Genomic DNA, 19,971 nt, shown 5'->3' on the forward strand with positions numbered 1-19,971 from the left:
GTTAGGTGATGTGACCTTTCCTTGATGCATTATTTACATATTAGATCTCTTTATGTATTATTTTCCTAGCCTGCAATAAATTAAGAACTAATTGGCTCCAAGACAGTGGTAAATGCTTCAGCAAATGTTGGCGCCAATATTGCGTAACAGTACTTTGTTTTGAGATAGCAGTCAGATTATCAGAATCTACTTCTAGTAAAACTTTTAGATTATGGTGGAAATAAAATTGAAAATTAAAAAAATTACAGAATATTCATGGACCACCTAGGATATACTCTTGAAGATTCCTTGGACCCCAGTTTGAGAAATATTACAAAATGTATATAATATATACAGACACACGGACCCTGTATATATATATGTAGCATAAACAAGTAGAATTTCAACAACTGTTATAAAATTAATCATGTAGGCATTATGTAGATATAAATTACTACAGTGTTAAATATAATGATCAAATTAACTTGAATAATTTTCTTTTGAAGGTACAATCTAAGCACTTAATACAACTATGTGAAATTAAGTTTCTGTTTTTGAGTTCCTTTATTCCTTTTTTGTTAAAAAAATTCGGAAAAATAAGATTTTGTTGGATGATACTAATAAGCACAGGTTAAGAATAAAGCAAGGCATTGTAGATCATTTATCTAAAGGACAAAACTAGTTATTTATTTTAATAAGAGGCAACAGAATTATAATGGGCTCAGGATCAAAATAGTAGTGGTTATCTCTAGTCATCTTCTTTATTGAGTAAGGCAGGTGAGGGAAGAGTTTGTGGTTTTCTAAATACCCTCTTTCTGCAGAAGTTTCAGATTTTGCAGTCCAGATAACAGGAGGCTTTTTACACCAACGAACACTACAGCTCTCCCTTTCTGGATCTTAGGGGAATAAGGGCTCACTTTCTCACTGAGTCCAAACTGAACTTCTCAAGATGTCTCTACCAACTCACAAGATAAACCACAGCCACTTTTAAAATAAGCCAATTATTTTTTCGGGGACAAATATACTAAAAAAAGAGCACAAATAAAGCAGGGGAGTATGGGGAAACATACACAGGGGTCTGTTCCCTGTCAGTTCTGTTCAGTGCATAAATACTGGAGTGCTATGTTAGCACTATTTGTTACTGCATTTGTCTCACCTGAATCTTGATTATTAGTTATTAGAAAGGAACACATGAAACTATGAAAATAAAGACTTCATTTTCATCATTTAATGCAAAACATATAAATCTAAAATTTTAATTTCTTCATCTGACTGACTCTGGGAAACAATTTATCTTACTTCCTGGTTTAAATCCTTTTAAGGCCTTACCACTGCTTATAGAACCTTCATGAACTTTCTCCTGATAGTCTAATTATATCCCTTCATTGTACTTTATAGTCCAGTGATGTTGACCTATTTTAGTTCATTCTCTACCAGACTGTGACTTCTACAAGAAAAGGTCCCAGAACTTCACATAATAGGTAGCATGCAATAGATCTTCAGAAAAATTGGAATTTAGTTGAACTCTAATTGGATGAGTCTGGGCAAAGTACTTTGGCAGTTAGGGTTAGGAAGAAATTGTTTCAACCTTTAGTGTATTCTGGGGCATAACAGTGAAGATTAGAGAGAAGAAGCACATTAGAAGACTAGAAAATACAGATTTTGCCCGAACTCTGAATAGTTTAGTTCAATGTGCATTTACTGAGTAACCAACATTTCCTGCTACTCATGAAGTTTGGTGACTTGTATGGTTATCAGAGACACATTGTTGATTATGGATAGAATGGTGAAGGATATGAGGAATATAAAAATATTTCCACTGTAAGGCTGAAATTTTGTTTTTTTGTTTTTTAATTTGGACGTTAGAGATAATTTGTAAAGACAAGAGTATGAGTATTTCAAGTTTTCTTTTGAGAACTGAGTCATAGATGTTGCGTTTCAAGCCAAGTAAAGGTTTGATTATTTTACACTTCATGGCTTTTTAAAATTCTAGTTGCTATAACAACTTTGATATTTCTTTATTATTTTTAGCACTTCAGTTGCCATAACAATAAGATATCTTAAAAAATAGCAATTTTCTTTTATAAGGGAAAAATCTCTTTCAATTAAAAATGAATTTGAATCAACATTTCTTTCCTATAATGTGAACCTATTATTTCAACAGTAATTGTCTATTCTGTTTTGGTATAATTTTGGCAGACCTCTGCAGGAGATGTTTTAAGGTTCAACTTTTCCCTCTGTGTTTTTACTATACAAAAATTAAAAGAGGTGGCTATACTGAAAACCCTTTCTGTGACATAGTATTAATATTTGATGGGATTTCATTCATGTAAAAATCTTACTAAACAATTTAGTTTCCAGATTTGTTTCATAAAATAAGAAAAGAACATGATTGATGAATAGCTCTTACATGGAAGATATAAGAAAGCCTGGAATTTCCTTTTCTCTTGTGTTATTTTTAAGTGTATTTATCATGTCTATTACCATACTTAGTTACCACTTCACTTATCCAGAAATAACTGACAACGCAGGCCTGAGCAATGGCATTTTATTTGTAGAATAGTATTTCTTTTACTCTTAGAGAAAAAAATTCTTATAAGCTTAATTTCTGATACTTAAGCTTTAGAAAATTAAGGATAACAAATTAGAAGAGGAAGGAGGAGTACTGCTCTATTTGCTATGCAGATAGGGTCAGAAAATATGGGAGTTCCATTCTTTTCTAGGTGCCTGATCACTTGTGGAAATTAAATCTGTCTCTCTCTATATAAAACCTATATATCTATACCTATATATACATGTATATGCAATCTAGTAGCTACAAAGTTGTGATTGCATCATAAGATTGTTTTCTCATTGATGTTAACTGTGATGATCCCAGCCTACCAGGCAAAATTTAATTATGTTCAGAGTTCTCAGTTTAGGAAGGCAGAGGAGTGGATGATACATCCTATACAGATTTTTTTTAAGATTTTATTTATTCATAAGAGATAGAGAGAGAGGCAGAGACATAGGTAGAGGGAGAAACAGGCTCCATGCAGGGAGCCTGATGTGGGACTCAATCCTGGGATTCCAGGATCATGCCCTGAGCCTAAGGCAGATGCTTAACCACTGAGCCACACAGGCGTCCCTCCTATAAAGATTTAAATGTAAAATTTCATAAAGCAAAACAAAATTTTAAAAATTTAAAAAGAGAAACCCTCATTATCTGGGAATTTCAGCATCCATGAAACTGAAGTTTTTACAGACTGAACTTTGGTAATTTTTACATTACTGTGTTGCTAATCATATAAATTTCCTAAGATGCATGGTTAGGTGCAGATAATGTTTTTTTTTTAATTTTTTTTTCAGATACTGTATTTATTTTGAGTGTACTTTTTAAAGGAAATTTTGAGGGAGATGGCAATTCAGTAGAAAAGTGGAAGAGTTGTTATTAATTTCTTAATCTCAACAGATTATTTGTGAGTGTAGTTTCTTGAGAAATAATTAAAAAGTCTGTTGATAGTAAAGAATATGCTTACCTTTACTGTCTGAGCTTTGAATGAATGTGGTGTGCTTTTTATGGTTCATCTGTAATTTCTAGTTTTTATGACCAACTTTCAAAGCTAGGAGTTATGTCCATTTTACATATGGAAACTGAGACACATGGGAAGAATGACATACCCACAGTGTCACAGTTAATGAGGGCTGCAGCCAGCATGCCCCCCAAATCTGGCTCATGCTAGAGCCTATGTTTGCATCTTCAAGTCATAGTTTTATCCAGTCTTCACATTTAGTAAATATTTATTAAATATAATAGCCTACCTTGGGGAAAATGTAAAGAAAGATCGTATTATGCATGGTTTTATTTTATTGTTCTACATACTATTTTTGACCTACTAATTTGATTTTAATTATATATTTTGAGGGTTTCCTCCACTAAGAGTTAAACATACATGTAAATTAGTATTATTCTTTCTGTTTTTTCCTTTGTGACTGACTAAAGATAATGAAATTTCTCAAAGGGTTTCCTTTCTTGGCCAGTTGTCTTAGATCCCAGCTAGCTAGGGCAGTCTCAGAGTGTTGTATAACTGGCATTTAAGAAATCTTTTCTCACCCAGTGTCTCACTCGCATCTGGGCTGTTGTGTCTGTGAGTACAAACACTGAACCATGAGTCAGGTATACTGGTTGAGAGAGTGTGAAAGTAGGCATAGGATAGATGGACTTATTCTGTCCAATATGATCTATTCCTTTAGACATTATAATAACTCTCCTTCCTGATGGGACATTGCTTTGGAGGATTCTTGTATTTTTCTTTTTAAACATCAATATATAGGATTTCCTGGCAACACCTTAAAATTCACTCAAGTCATTTAGGGCTCTAATTTGGTGCTTTTACAAAGAAATGGAGCACTTAAAACATGCAAGTACAGTCATAGCTTTATTATTCTTTGTGGCTGTAATTTACATGTAAGTGAAATGCACAGATCTTAAATGTCACATTTTGATGAGTTCTGATATATATGCATGCATGTTACAGATATCAAGATACACAATGTTTCCATCATCCTAAACATTTCCTAATACCTCTTGCTGGTCAGGACACACACACAAACACATCCACACCCTGCACGAGGCAATTTCTTTCATCAGAAATTAGTTTCACCTATTCCAGAATCCTATGGATATAACCACAGTTTGTTTATCTGTTTCCCCAATGATGGAAAAATGGGTGGTTTTTAATTTGGGGGCATTAAAAGTAAAGCTGGTGTGTACTTTTTTTTTTTGGTGTGTACATTTTTATAAGTTTTTTGTGGATATATGTTTTCATTTTGATTGGTTCGAACTGGTGAGTCATAGCGTAGGTTTGTTTAATATTTTATAAGAAACTCCCAAACTGTTTAAAAGTTTTAAAAGGAGCCCTTTTGCACTGTTGATGGGAATGCAAACTGGTGCAGCCACTGTGGAAAGTAGTATGGAGGTTCCTCAAGAAATTAAAAATAGAACTACCCTGTCATCTAGAAGTTGCATTACTGGGTATTTATGCAAAGAATAAAAAAAAAAACACGAATTCAAAAGGATACATGCCTCCCTATGTATATAGCAGCATTGTTTAACCAAATTATGGAAGCAGCTCAATTGTCAAGAATGAAATCTTCCCATTTGCAACAACATGGATGAAGCTAGAGAGTATAATGCTTAGTGAAACAAGTCAGAGAAAGACAAATACCATATGATTTCACTTGTGTGGAATTTAAGAAACAAGCAAAGGGAAAAAAAAAGAGGGGGAGAGACAAATCAAGAAACAGACTCTAAATTGTAGAAAACAAACTGATAGTTACCATGGGGGAAGGAAGTGGGGAGTGGGTTAAATAGGTGATAGGGATTAAGGAATGCAGTTGCCATGAGGAGTGTCAGGTGATGATGTATGGAATTGTTGAATCACTATATTGTATGCTTGAAACTAATAGAACTGTGGGAAAAAAATAATATAAAAGAAGTTGAGCCATTTACATCACCACTAGCAATTGATAAGAGTTTGAATTGTTGTGCATTCTTACCAATATTTAGTAATCACTGTGTTTTAATTTTAGCCATTCTGGTAGTATATAGTGATACCTCATTGTGATTTTACTTTGTTTTTTCTTGATGACCATTGATCTGAACACTTTTTCATTTTCCTGATGGCCATTTGTGTATCTTCTTTTGTGAAGTATCTATGATAGCATTTCCACATTTTTAACTGGGTTCTTTTATTTTTACTAACAAATTGTAGAAGTCAGTTATACATTTTAGATACAGATTTTTTGTTAGGTATATGTTTTGCTAATATTTTCTCCTAGCCTTTTGATTTACTGATTTTCTTAATATCTTTTGAAAAGCAGATTTTTGATTTTAGGTATAATTTATTACATTTTACTTCTATAACTACTGCTTTCTGTATCTTAAGAAATCTTTATCTACTTACATGTCATGAAGATATTCTCCTTCTAGGATGTTTTCTTCTAGAAGCTATGTATTTGTAATTTTAATTTTTATGTTTAGATCTATGATTTATCTCAAATGTATTTTTGTGTATAGAATGAGGAGGAGGTCTAAGTTCATTTTTCCCCAGATTTTTCTAGTAACATTTACTGAAAAAATTCTCTTTTCCTCTTGACTTGCTCTAGAGTTTTTTAAAATTCAATTGGTAAGTGTGGGTTTATTTTTGGACTCTGTTCTTTTTAGTGACTTATTTGTTTATCCTTCTGCCAGTCTTGATTACTGTGGTTTTATAGTAAATCTTGAAATCAGGGATCCCTGGGTGGCGCAGCGGTTTGGCGCCTGCCTTTGGCCCAGGGCGCGATCCTGGAGACCCAGGATCGAATCCCACATCGGGCTCCCGGTGCATGGAGCCTGCTTCTCCCTCTGCCTATGTTTCTGCCTCTCTCTCTCTCTCTCTCTCTCTCTCTCTCTCTCTCTCTCTGTGACTATCATAAATTAAAAAAAAAATCTTGAAATCAGGTTGTACAGTTCTCCAACTTTTAAAAAATCATTTTCCCACATTATTTTAGCTACTATATAGGTCCTTTTTTGTTTATGTACAAATTTTAGAATTAACTATTTAGTTCTACAAGTAGCAATAAATCCATAGATGAATTTGAGAAAAATTAACATTCTTAATAATATTGAGTCTTCTAATCCATAAAGGTGGTATATTTCTCCCATATACTTAGGATCTTTTAATTTTGTAGTTTTCAGGGTAGAGGGCTTACACATCCTTACACATCTTCTGTTAAATTTATTGTTATTTTCTGCTTTTTAAGGCTACTGTAAATGGCTTATTGTTTTAAAATATCATTTACTATAGTTTGTTGCAAGTATATAGAAATTCAATGATTTTTGTGTATTGACCTTGTATTTGGACAAGATTTACTCATTAGTTCTAATGGCCTTTGGGGTAGATTTTTGAAGAATTTCTTTCTTTTCTTTTTTTTTTTTTAAAGATTTTATTTATTTATTCATGAGGGACACAAAGAGTGAGAGGCAGAGACATAGGCAGAGGGAGAAGCAGGCTCCATGCAGGGAGCATGGAGGGACTGGATGTGGGACTGGATCCCGGGACCTCAGGATCACACCCTGAGGTGAAGGCAGATGCTCAACCGCCGAGCCACCCAGGCGTCCCTAAAGTATTTCTTATGTATGCAATTATCTTCCTATTCTTGTCTGACTTAGCTATTTCTTTTTCTTACCTATTGCACTGGCTGGGACCTCAGTACAAATTGCATGGGAGTGGTAAGAGCAGACATCTTTGTCTTGTTTTCGGTCTTAAAAAGAAAGCGTTTACTCTTTCACCATTAGATATTGTACTTGCTATATATTTTTCCGTGGAGCTTTTTTAATCAGGTTGAGGAATTTTTCTTCTGTAGTGCCACTCACTTAACACTTGTTAAATATTTGTACGTGTTAATGACTTGTCATAATGAAATAAAGTTAATAATATAAACTTGTTATCCGTTCTTGAGAGATCACTAAGTCAGTGGATTGTAATATGTGCTACCTCAGATGGTTTATTTTTTTTAGCATTTAGACCAAGTTGCTTTGATGTAACATTTAAAATATATTGATACTGCATTTTGTAGCATTTGTCATTCTTAAAATAAGTAAATAATCATTATTTACTGCTAGATAGGATTTTTCAAAGCACTAGTCAAATACTCATATTGAATTGGGTTTAGGTAAAAGTATAGATGAATAATTTTGCCCTTAATTTGAATTTAGTAGAAGGATAATTATTCTTCCTCTGCAATTTGGTCATATACTTTAAAACTTTTTTGTGAAGCTTGTATGTCATTTAAGGGGCTTTCAGGGAACTTTGGGTATTCTGAGTTTCGGAGAAACTGGTTATTAGTGTTTTTCTGTCTTCTTATAGACTCTTCAGGTTATTTTTATGTGCTTTATATTAAACACTTGTTTACCTCCAATTTTATGCCCAACAGTGTAGAGTAGGCACTTAAGATATAATGAGAAGCAAAACAGTTATTGTTTCCCTCATGGGGCTTACAGTCTAGTTAGGAAGACAAAATTGAATGAAATAGATCATTATAAACTATGATAAGTATGGAATATGGTCTAATCTAGGAATTCAAGAAAGGTGTCTGTGAGGAAGTGATATTTGAACTAACTCTGAAGGTTCTATCTGAATTAACTAAAAAAGTGTGATGTCCTGAGGCAGTAGAGAACATAGCAACTATGTGTGGGACAGGGGATGGGTAGAATAGGGGGACGTAGAGCCAGTTTAGCTAATCCTAAACAATATAGGAAAGAAGTAAGATTGGATAAATATGTGGAGAACAAATTTTATAGGACCTGTTAAAACTTTATCCTAAGGGCAGTGTGAAACCACTGAAATATTTTAAAGGGGGAGTGATACCATCTGGCTTGTATTTTGGAAAGAATATTCCGTCTTTGTGCATAATGCATTGTGAAGTGAGGCCACAGGCAACTCAGGAAGACCACACTGGAAGCCATTGCATCAACCCACACACAAGATAATGCTAGCTCATGGAGAGTAGTGACAGTGGAGATGGAGGAAAGTTTATAGATGGGAAGAGTACTTGAAGAAATAGATACATTCGGAATGCATACACCTTATTTATACTTTTTAAAATGTTTAAAAAAAACCCTTTTCTTTATTCTGTATTTGTTTATTTTTTGCTATATTACATTGGTTGTGTGGTTCTCCTTGATAATCATTACCTACTGTTTCTCTTATTTACCACTGACTCATGTCCTTCTCTTACTTTGTTTGCTGTTTAGGCCCTGAAATGCTTAGATGTTTAATAATGAAATACTAATACATATAAAAGAATATATGAAACACACTTAAGGTATAAATAAATCAAATACCTATGATGTGTCATCTCATAAAGCTATAGTTTTAGCTGTTAGAAGTAATTCTGAAGTATCTCAAATAATAATTCCTCTTCTATATTTCCGGACCAGCATTCATCAGTTGAAAGGAAAGGGAGGTTGTTGATAATGATTCTAATAAGAATGTCAGTAATAAAATACCTAATGACCCCTAAATGAAGAGAATTATGTCTAATTTAAAAACAAAGAATGCTTTATGTAATGTGCTTTGTAAATATATGATATTAATGCTTTTTTGTTATTTGCACTTTACATTATAAATTAGTTCCTATTATAATCAGATTAGAAAAAAGAAAAAAAGAATGGAAAGGGAGAAAAGTTAGGGGCCAATAGAACTAGTCAATCTCTAAAAAAAAAAAAAAAAGAAAAGAAAGAATTGTCTTGTTAGAACCATTGAAGTTTTTTTGCAATTTGGTAGAAGGAAAGTAGGAAGCTTAGTGCATCAGAGGCTCTACTTGAACTCTCTCTTACCATGTATCCTTGGAAGCGTGTACAATTATGGATTAGAGTATTCATGGACTCAAATCCCTGTCAGTTATAGTTCTTGGAAATAAATGTGTCAAACTAAAGCAATCTAGTACTTGAATTTCCCTATGAGGTTTTGTTTTGTTTTGTTTTTTGCCATTTCCCTGATTTTGGAAATGCTACATTCAAAGCTATTTTAAAAATATGTAAAGTCTTGGGGCACCTTGGTGGCTTAGTCAGTTAAGCATCTGTCTTTTGTCTCAGGTCATGATCCTGGGGGCCCTGAGATGTAGCCCAGCTCAGCAGGGAGTCTGCGTCTCCTTCTCCTTCTCCCCACCCCACCTTCTGATCATGCTCTTTCTCAAATAAATAAATAAAAATCTTTAAAAAAAGAAAAGAGGAGATCTTTAAAAAATACGTAAAGTCTATCTTTGTAAATGGTTTATTTGTATTTTGGTGACACGGATAACTTTAATAATTGATAATGTTTTATTTTTCGATGCTTTTATAGCAAAGTTTAGTATTTAACTTTAATATGGAATATGGGATCTATCTACATTCATGAATATTTATCAAGTGTAATTTTTATTTTCAATATTTATTATAAAGGAGAATGTTAGTTAAATCCAATCTTGTTTGATTTTAATGCTTTTAGGTATCCCTAAAAGTCAAAATACTTCCCTGTAAAATAGGATCCTCTGGCCTTTTGTATTACATTCAAATATTTACTTTTAAACCTCAACATAGTACTCATTCTACGATTGTTATTCTAACTTGTTTCATAAATTATTCTGATAGTGAGAAATGTACTATATGTCACCTAAACCTCTGAAGATTTTTAACAACAATATGGCTTTCCTGTAAGGCAGTTCAACATGGAGGAAAGAATAGGGTTTTCTATTCTTTAAAAATTATTTTAAACAAAACTGATGAACATAGGAGAAGGGAAAGAAAGAGAAAATAAGATGAAATCAGAGAGGGAGACAAACCATAAGAGACTCTTAACAGGAGAAAAAAAATCTCATAGGGAAATTCAAATACTAGATTGCTTTAGTTTGACACATTTATTTCCAATAACAAGGGTGCTGGAGGGAAGGTGGGTGGGGGGATGGGGTAACTGGGTGATGGGCATAAGGAAGGCATGTGATGTAATGAATACTGGGTGTTTTATGCAAGTGATGAATCACTAAATACTATCCCTGAAAATAATAATACACTGTATGTTAACTAACTTGAATTTAAATAAAATCTAAAAAAAAAAAAATCCAAGGTAATTCTTCTTAGACATTTTCTTAGTGGCAGCCACCAGTGGAAAGGAGAGGGAAGGAGGGGTTCATCAGTATGGTGTTAGGAGTGACAGTTTTGAACCTGTTTCAATGCTAGTTTCAGGACTCTAGTAGGCAAGTTATACTTACCTTTTCTAGTACCCACCTTCTTCCTTTGGAAAATGATAATGATGGGTACCTATTCCATAAAAATCTAAGATTTTTATAGAAAGAAAGTATATAAAGCACATAGCATAATGCTTGGCACACAAAATGTGCTCAACAGATGTTAGTTATCTTCCATTTTCATCTTAATTTTCCTTATTTAATTCTGAAATAATTTGTAAATTAGTTCTAAGTCACTTTAAGGGAAAGTGCTGACCCCTTAAGAAATAGGCTTAAAATAGAAAATGTTTGTCTGTAGTTAAGTCAACATAAATGGAGATGTTTTTAACCTCCATCAGGTAAAAGAGCTTAATTTGCTTTCTTCTAACTTGGGTACGGGTGGCTCAATCACCAAATGACAGAATTCTTAGATTCTGAGTGTTTTTCATATGAGGATAAAAAAATTGTTAAAATTCATATGGGATAAATGGTCCTTCTACTTATTTCTAAAGCCTACTTTTCAGAGTTCACATTTGACGGTAAATATTTCCCCAAATAGATTTTAGCATAGAGGTGTTAGTTCCAGTGCTTTTTTATACAGTTAAATACATCAAATTCAGCAGTTTGGTGTGGGTGTGGCAGGGATTGGAGAAATTATTAAATGACAACTTCTATTAACCAAAATATAGCTATATTTTAGAGAGTAAAAATAGTAGCTATATCACTTCAGTTCATGAAGACTTAGCTGATTTTTAATAATTAATATTTTTTTTCTGCCAGTGAGCATTAGATTTCTGCTGACTTTTTAGTGTCATAGTACCTCATGGTAGTTTCTCTACAGGGTTTAAAGGTATATCCCAGTGCTTTTTTTTTTTCTGTCCTGTCCATAGGAAATAATCTTTACAAATGCTGTAAGGAGGCTGCCTCTAGAGATTCACACGTGCCATTAATATGTTATAAGGATCGGTCAGTTGCATTGTCTTCTCTTGTCAATCTTGATCGGAGCTTGCCGAGTAAGTCTATAAGCCTGCATGTGCCTGGCAACTGTTACCTAGTGACAGTTTCAGCTGCAGTAGCCATTGGCTGTGCTGTTGATTGGGGCAGGAGGACCGAGTCACCTTTCTGATGGTGAGTTCTTCTGCATCAGCTCAGGATGAGGAGGAGGAGCAGGGCTCCGGCTCAGGTGGAGGCAGTGATACTGAGAGATTGTGAAGAATATACCGACAGCATCCTGGTAACTGCATCACAGTAAATCAGACTTCTGAATCAAGCAGCCCAGCCTAGCAGCTGATAAGAGTGAATGTAGGTGAGAAGATTGCCTTATTCCTGTAAGAAGAGAACTATTTTGTGATAAGTGAAACTAGGAATGTACAAGGAGGAATATCCTGTGGCTATTATAAAAGAAGAAAGACTTCCCTGAATGACTTGGTGGTGCACGAGAAAATAACTTTCAGAAGAATGCTTTCTGTTAAGCTACTGCTTTTTTCCTGAAGGAAATGTTTTTATTTCTAATGCATGTTATTTCTTCAAGAGGTATGACAACAAAGACAGACAAGAAACTCTGAAATACCTGTACTTTCAAAAAGATTTTTGACAAATGTTAACCTGATACCAGAATGACCTTGGAAGCCTTTTGGATGGATTCTATCCTGCAAGCCTTTCAGTATTTCAAAGTCTAGGATTTAAACTCATCTTGATGCTTTAGAGGTATAAAATAAGACCATCTTAAAACCTATCTAATGGCCCCTGTATTAATTGAGCTCTTGCTCAAAATAGAATACAGAAATACAAGAGGCATTTTCTTAACATATGGCTGCTATGTAACTGCAGATATAACAAACAAGGTAATTTTCCACTTTCAGAAGATTTAGTCAAAGTAATCATCGAATGTGTTAATCCTCTGATGAAAATAGAAGAGATATAGAAACATAGACTACGAAGCCTAGTGGAAATACCTAAGTAATGAATAATGGTAGTATTTCTAGTCAAAAAGCTCAGAGTTTATAAGAAAGTTTCTGTTGTCTAAATTTCATATTTACATATATATGTGGGTTATAGATATGGTTGCAAAGGTGAGCAATAACTTTGAGCTATGTATTTTATGATCGTGTTCCATTATAAGGAAGGTGGCATATCAGATAATGGAAGTTATTTTCAGTTTTTGAGGTTGAGATTAGTTACTTATTTTCCCTTTGAAAAGGAAAAAGTATAAATTACATTATTGGTGGTAGCACTAGTAATTGTAATGGACTAAAACTGTTTTCATATGAATGCTTAAAAATTGCATGCATAATCAAAACTTTAAAGTTTATCATATTTTGTCAGGTGTTAACCCATTGTATATTACCTTCCCTATTGGAAATGCTTTTGTTTCCTCATGAGAGTTATAGGGCAATCTGGAGTCTGTTACCTCTGTTCTGCTCCTTTGTGCCCAAGTACAGCTGAGTCTTTTAGAATTAACCTTTGTGTGTATGTGTGTCAGGGGTGGTGGGAAGGGGTTAGCTTTTTTTGAGAAATGAGAGAGAATTAGATCGTGAAGTTGATCTACCAGCATCAAACCCTGAACAGAGTCCACAGACACTCTTTGCTGCAATGAACTTTTTCTTAGATTTGCAACTAGATCTTAGATCTTAATTATTTAAATTGTAAAATATGAATCCACTTCTCATGATAGATGAAGCAGGAAACCTGAGACAATTTAAGACTTTTCCTTTTCTCATTCTTTTTAGTTGATCCCTAACAAACAACCTTTCTGAAGAGACCAAACAGCCCACAAAGGGTTTTCTTCCCTTGGCAATTGATTCTCTTTTCTTTTTCCAGATTTAATTTTTTATAGTACAAGGTGATCCATTTTCTATAGAAGTGCCTGTGTCTTCAGAAAGTTTGAGAGCACTGGAGGAAGCTAATCAGTGACCTTTCTTCACCTCCTTTCTAGCTTGCTTCCCTTTCTTCCCCCCTAAAGTTGAGATGTGTCACTGCTGTACTGAGCTGATGAAGAGGCTTGAGTACTCTCTTGGAGGCTCGGCTGTGACAGAAGCACTGCCACTGTCTACTGAAGCTGATCCCAAGACACTCTTGTGCAGAGTTTAACACATGCTGGACAGGGCACCTGCTTGCTGGAGCCAAGGCTACACGTTCCATTAATTCCAAGCCATGAATGAATCCAGGTGGACTGAATGGAGCATCCTGAACGTGAGCAGCGGCATTGAAAATGTGTCTGAACGTCACTCCTGCCCACTTGGATTTGGCTACTATGGTGCAGTGGATGTGTGCATCTTTGAGACCGTTGTTATTGTCTTGTTGACATTTCTAATCATTGCTGGGAATTTAACAGTCATCTTTGTCTTTCACTGTGCTCCACTCTTGCACCATTATACTACCAGCTATTTTATTCAGACAATGGCATATGCTGATCTTTTCGTTGGAGTTAGCTGCTTGGTTCCTACTCTCTCACTTCTTCACTACTCCACAGGTATCCATGAGTCATTGACTTGCCAAGTTTTTGGATATATCATCTCAGTTCTAAAAAGTGTTTCTATGGCATGTCTTGCTTGTATAAGTGTGGATCGCTATCTTGCAATAACCAAGCCTCTTTCCTACAATCAACTGGTCACCCCTTGTCGCCTGAGAATTTGCATTATTTTAATCTGGATCTACTCTTGCCTCATTTTCTTGCCATCCTTTTTCGGCTGGGGGAAACCAGGGTACCATGGTGACATTTTTGAATGGTGTGCCATGTCTTGGCTCACCAGTGCCTATTTTACTGGTTTTATTGTTTGTTTACTTTATGCTCCTGCTGCCTTTGTTGTCTGCTTCACTTACTTCCACATTTTCAAAATTTGCCGGCAGCACACCAAAGAGATAAATGACCGGAGGGCCCGATTTCCTAGCCACGAGGTGGATGCCTCTGGAGAGACTGGACACAGCCCTGACCGTCGCTACGCCATGGTTTTGTTTCGGATAACCAGTGTGTTTTACATGCTATGGCTCCCTTATATAATTTACTTTCTTCTAGAAAGCTCCCGGGTCTTGGACAACCCAACACTGTCTTTCCTAACAACCTGGCTTGCTATAAGTAATAGTTTTTGTAACTGTGTAATCTATAGCCTTTCCAACAGCGTTTTTCGGCTAGGCCTCCGAAGACTATCTGAGACAATGTGTTCATCTTGTATGTGTGTGAAGGATCAGGAAGCACGAGACCCCAAACCTAGGAAACGGGCTAATTCCTGCTCCATTTGAAGAGAACTGTATAGTAAATGAAATGTAATCTGATAGGGGTTTTGGATTGTATTCTTGATTTATCTGGAGATTTGCCACTAGAGAAATATTTACTTAGATAGTTGACTGTAAGATAAAGGGACTAAAGTTTTCTTTTTTTTTTTCCCCCTCTTTTTTCCACAGTGGTGGTGGCGGGGAAACTAGAGAAAAGAATGTATAGAGGGTGATCTCATGAGATAATTATAGTGTATGAGTATAATTGTACAGTAATAGCAAAATTAAGCACTGAGGATGAAAAAAAGTATTGGAAAAAGTATCTCCGATCTTCCACAGGACATGAGCAAAGCCCCTCGGCATCTCTGTCTTCTTTGGCTGAGCTCTCTCCTCTGTCTTTGCCTCTCGTTCTGTCTGTCTCTGTCTCTCTCACTCTTTGTGGAAATTACTTAAATAAATTGCCCTTTATGGGAAAATGCTGCATATTATATATGTGGCAAATACAATTTTTTGCATCAAAGTATACTTTTAGACATACTAATTTGCAATCCATAAGTGGTTTCTCCATGAAGGATGCATAGTAAGCATTGTATTTTATTACCTGCCACATAACCCTTTTGTTTTTATAAAATCCACAGTGCAAAATTTCTGCTATAAACAAAAAGAAATAGTATTTTTTTTCCTTCTGGGTAAAATTGTGCTTAACCTCCTTCCCCCTTTCTGACAGCCTATTTTTTTTTCTCTCTTTTTTTTCTTGATCTGCATCCAAAAGTACCTTAATCCAAAAGTGTCTTAGCTAATGAAAGAATCTACTATATAAAGCAATCATAATGTTATCTGTTCCTTCCAACAAAGCAATCTATAGCTTGTTTGAGATATTGTGTTAAATATTTTAATAGCTTTTGTAAACATTTTTATCTGGTTCTTTTTCAATTAGTTATGTGCCCAAAGTCGTATCTTTTTTTTTTTTTTTTTTTTTTTTTGCTGTAATAAGGTTTTGTTTTTCTTTAAGAAAACCCACAAATAATTCTAGTGCAGCATAGAATATTCACCCCAGAAGTGAGATATTGATTGCTCTTCAGGTCATGCCTTTTTTTCTCCCTTAGGAGTAAATACTAACCTTTTTGTGTTACGTCCGTGAAGCTTAGTGTTGTGTCCACCAATCATTTGTATGATATGCATTTGCATATACTATATTTTTTACAACAAAGAAAATGTAAATTATATTATGTGATCTGTGCCTAATGTTTTCTTAGCACAATATATAGATCAATGTTGCTTAAGTCATCAACATTGGAAAAAATATACAGGAACTTCTTTGAAGAGAAAAATACTTTTGTGTAGTTGTTATTTAGATATTTATATTAGACCAAGCTGCATTCTTAGTACTGCTGAGAATACAATATACTTAATTATCAAGTACAGGTAAGAGCTGTCAGTATTTTCTTTTGTAATCTGTTTTCATACGCAAAGATTAACTTATTTTTTAGTGTGCTACTTGGAATTGTATAATAAATTGTCAGGGGTTTAGATGTAGCAAAGTGGCATTTGGGGAATTAGTAGTAAAGCAGGTGTGAGTGATACAACATACAAATCTTACTTTTTTACTATAAGTTTCCTGCCTGACAGATATTTTAAAGTTTATATCAAACTACTGAGTATTTTTCTTCTCAGCATTTTGATTTCTTTGTTTTACGAAATGCATTTAATGAAATGTGCCTATGACTTCAAATTGGAAGTCAGCTGTGTTTGCACACTAGTAGTTTGACTTCAGAGGTCCTTTAAGAGAAATGTCATCACTTTATTGAGGTTGTTCTGAACCCATGTATATTTTTAAACATGTAAGAAAGGTTTAAAATAATGAATAAAATAGTATTCTATATATCAAAATCAGACTTTGTTTCAGTTTAATTAAACACTCACTTAGAACAAGAAGTTTGCTTGTTTGGAAATAAAAATTTAATTGTTTGACATTCCTGTGGTTTAGGTAATGTATATTAATTCTTGCTCTGTGTTTGCCAGTAACATTTGGATAAGTTGAAATGAGCCTTTAAATTTAGACCAGTTCAAGGAAAACAAAATTCAAGAAAGCATAATACTACTAACTTTTCAGCTGTCACAAATAGAATCTTCAACATTGTGTGCATTATTTGGGAATCAGATTTTTATTTCTTTAGTTTAATGTGTAAATATAATTAGATATTCTGTAGAGGAAACCTGATGCTGTGTTTATTGCATTTTTCTCTTCTGGCTTTTCCTCATGATAATTAATAATAATTATGTGTCAAGTTTTAATACTGTGTTGTTTTATATATATTATAACATTTAATCCTCACTACACCCCTTTCAGATAGGTACTGTTGTTATTCTTGTCCTAAAGATGAGGAAACTAAAGAAGGGTGATTAATGCAAGGTCACTCAGTAGCAGAGGTTCATTCACACTCAGGTGGGTTGGAGCCACTCTGCTCTACTGCTTTTTTTTTCCTCAAAAGCTTTCAGATCTTTGTACCTCTGTCTGTACCTTATCCTTACAAAATTTCTCTGAGTTTTTTTTTTCCTTGCCGAAATCTTTTGCTTTAGTCCTTTACATATCTTGTGATATCTTTTTCCTTGATCTTACAAATTGCTTTTATTAAAACATCATTCTAGTAAGCCCAAACTTACCACTTTAGTCTATAATCAAAATGAAACCTTAGGGTATAGCATTTCCTTGACATTGTCTTTATTCACTTTTTTTAAATTTTTGTTGAAGTTTCATCAGATCTCTGTACATTTCCTATTGAAAAACAATTTTTGATGAAGGAGAACAAAGAAGGGAGCCTTAATGTAGCCTACAAGTTTTAGGTTTAGATTTTTCATTTATTATGTTTTACATGCAACTTGAAGGCAAGCCACTTCACTTCCTTTTGACATATTTTAACATATGTTTATGTAGTATGATAATGCTTATTTTGAAACTACTCTTCTTTTAGATTAATGTATTTTAAGAATAGAAAGCATAAGCATTATTCTCATTATTATACTGCATTCAATGGTAATTATCCAATTTGGTTATAAGTGACAGCCAAACAATAATGCTGTAGTCTATTACTGAAGGTTCTCTTACCTGTGGAGACGTTTCTAAAGTTATGTAGTGTTGGAAGGAAGTCTTTATAACCCAACAGTGTATGAAATCTGGACTGAAATCCTGTCTTCCTGTTTGGCCTTAGGTAATATACCAAGTCCTCAGTTTTCTCATCAAAAAAACCCAGACACTTGTACCTTCCTGTTAGGCTGGATTTGAGGACTAAACAGGATAATGTAGGCTATGTGCTCAGCATGGCTCCTGGCACATGGAAAACATTCAGAATATGGTAGGTCCTGTTTCACTATGGCTGCCATATTTATTGCCATCATAATTTAAAGATCACTAATTCCAATTTAAGAAAATTACATTTTATAATGTGCTTAATCCATGGGGTTTAAGAGTTGCCTAAAATAGCATTTTTTCAGATCTGTTTAAACTCAGATTTGGCTTAAACTCAGATATTTTTAAATATAGAAGACGTCAATAATTTCTGAAAGCACATTTTCCAGGAATAATTATTCATGAAGACATTTGAGATTAAGGATAAACTAGCAAGCAGTTGGGATAATTCTGAGATGAATTTACCTCCTTACCTGATTGTATTAAAATATGCTTAAACATTTTTCTTTTGTCAGGTTGGCAGTAGTAGGAAGGATTGTTGAGGAATGTTTTGCCATTTTTCTTTACATTTTAGTTTTATTCATTTACTGAATGGAATTTAAGGTATTTTGTTATATCCATGTTACCTGGAAGAAACAAATATTTACCAGCAGGTTCATTGTACATATAGCACTGATTTATGAGTTTAGAAATAAATGAAGTTGTTGCCTTAAAGGACTTTCCTCTGTCTTTCTCCCAGGAAGTTAATCATTAGATATGAAAAAGATATAATTGTGTGATAAAGGAGGTTAAGATGTGGGGAATTTGCTAGTATAATGTGTTCATGTAAGGCATCACAATGCATAGGAGCTTATGTTACTGAGTTGATGTGATATTCTGGTGTGTAGATTCCAACAGTTGCTCTTCTCCATGAACAAAACTTTATTTTTGGATTAAGAAGAATATGTAGAAAGTGGCATACTCTACAACCAAATATATAGACATTGAGGAAAGTGAAATGACTAGAAAAGAAAAAAATGAAACAGATTCTCTTTTCAGTTTTTCTTGTGAGTTTTATTCAGTGCTAGTTTTGGTCTGTAAAATAGTCATAACTTTAATAGTATAAATATTTGTCTTTTAAAATATTAAAAGTGATGTAATCAAGTCTTTTCTAAATATTCTGTTTAATTTTTTTAGATGAACATTTACTTCTTTTATAATCAGAAAAATAAATTTGGTTTATTAAAAAGAACACTGAGGGTACCTGGGTGGCTTAGTTGGTTAAGCATCTGCCTTGCACCCAGGTCATGACTCTGGGGTCCTGGAATTGAGCCCCAGGTCCAACTCCTTGATCAGTGGGGAGTCTGCTTCTCTCTCTCCATCTGACCCTCCCCCTACTCATGCTCTCTTTTTTGTTCTCTCTCAAATAAATAAATAAAAATCTTTAAAAAGACTGCTGGAAAAAAATGCTATTTAAAAAAATATTTTGAGGGGTATCTATGGTTAAGTGTTGGAGTCTTGATACTGGCTCAGGTCTTAAGATTGAGCCCCACATCAAGCTCTGCACTCAGCATGGAGTCTGCTTGAGATTCTTCCTCTCCCTTTCCTTCTGTCCATTCTCCTTCTTGCATGTGTACGCTCTCTCTCTCAAATAAATAAATCTTTAAAAAATATTTTGACATTTCACAAAACAATTTTTGTTGATTCTACAAGTAACATTATCCAGTTAGGTTTCAATACTATTTTTTTTGAAGAGAGTCTATATTGTTTTCTCAACAGTTTCATACATCATCCAGTGCTCACCACAAGTACATTCTTTAATCTCCATTATGTATTTAACCCAGTCCCCTTGCCCTCTTCTCTGTAACCATCAATTCTCTATAATTAAG

General features: G+C 34.2%; 2 protein-coding genes across 5 annotated transcripts in view; both read left to right on the forward strand.

The window, feature by feature from the left end:
• The window catches only part of RABGAP1L (RAB GTPase activating protein 1 like), a 720,977-nt gene that overhangs the window by 243,225 nt on the left and 457,781 nt on the right, over nt 1-19,971 (forward strand). The window lies entirely within an intron of this gene.
• On the forward strand, nt 13,729-15,754 carry GPR52 (G protein-coupled receptor 52). The gene has a single exon (XM_055319536.1). It carries the CDS (start codon nt 13,858-13,860, stop codon nt 14,941-14,943), a length of 1,086 nt encoding a protein of 361 aa, XP_055175511.1. The 5' UTR covers nt 13,729-13,857; the 3' UTR covers nt 14,944-15,754.

This window comes from Nyctereutes procyonoides, unplaced genomic scaffold (assembly GCF_905146905.1).
Source record: "Nyctereutes procyonoides isolate TBG_1078 unplaced genomic scaffold, NYPRO_anot_genome, whole genome shotgun sequence".
NCBI lineage: Eukaryota > Metazoa > Chordata > Mammalia > Carnivora > Canidae > Nyctereutes > Nyctereutes procyonoides.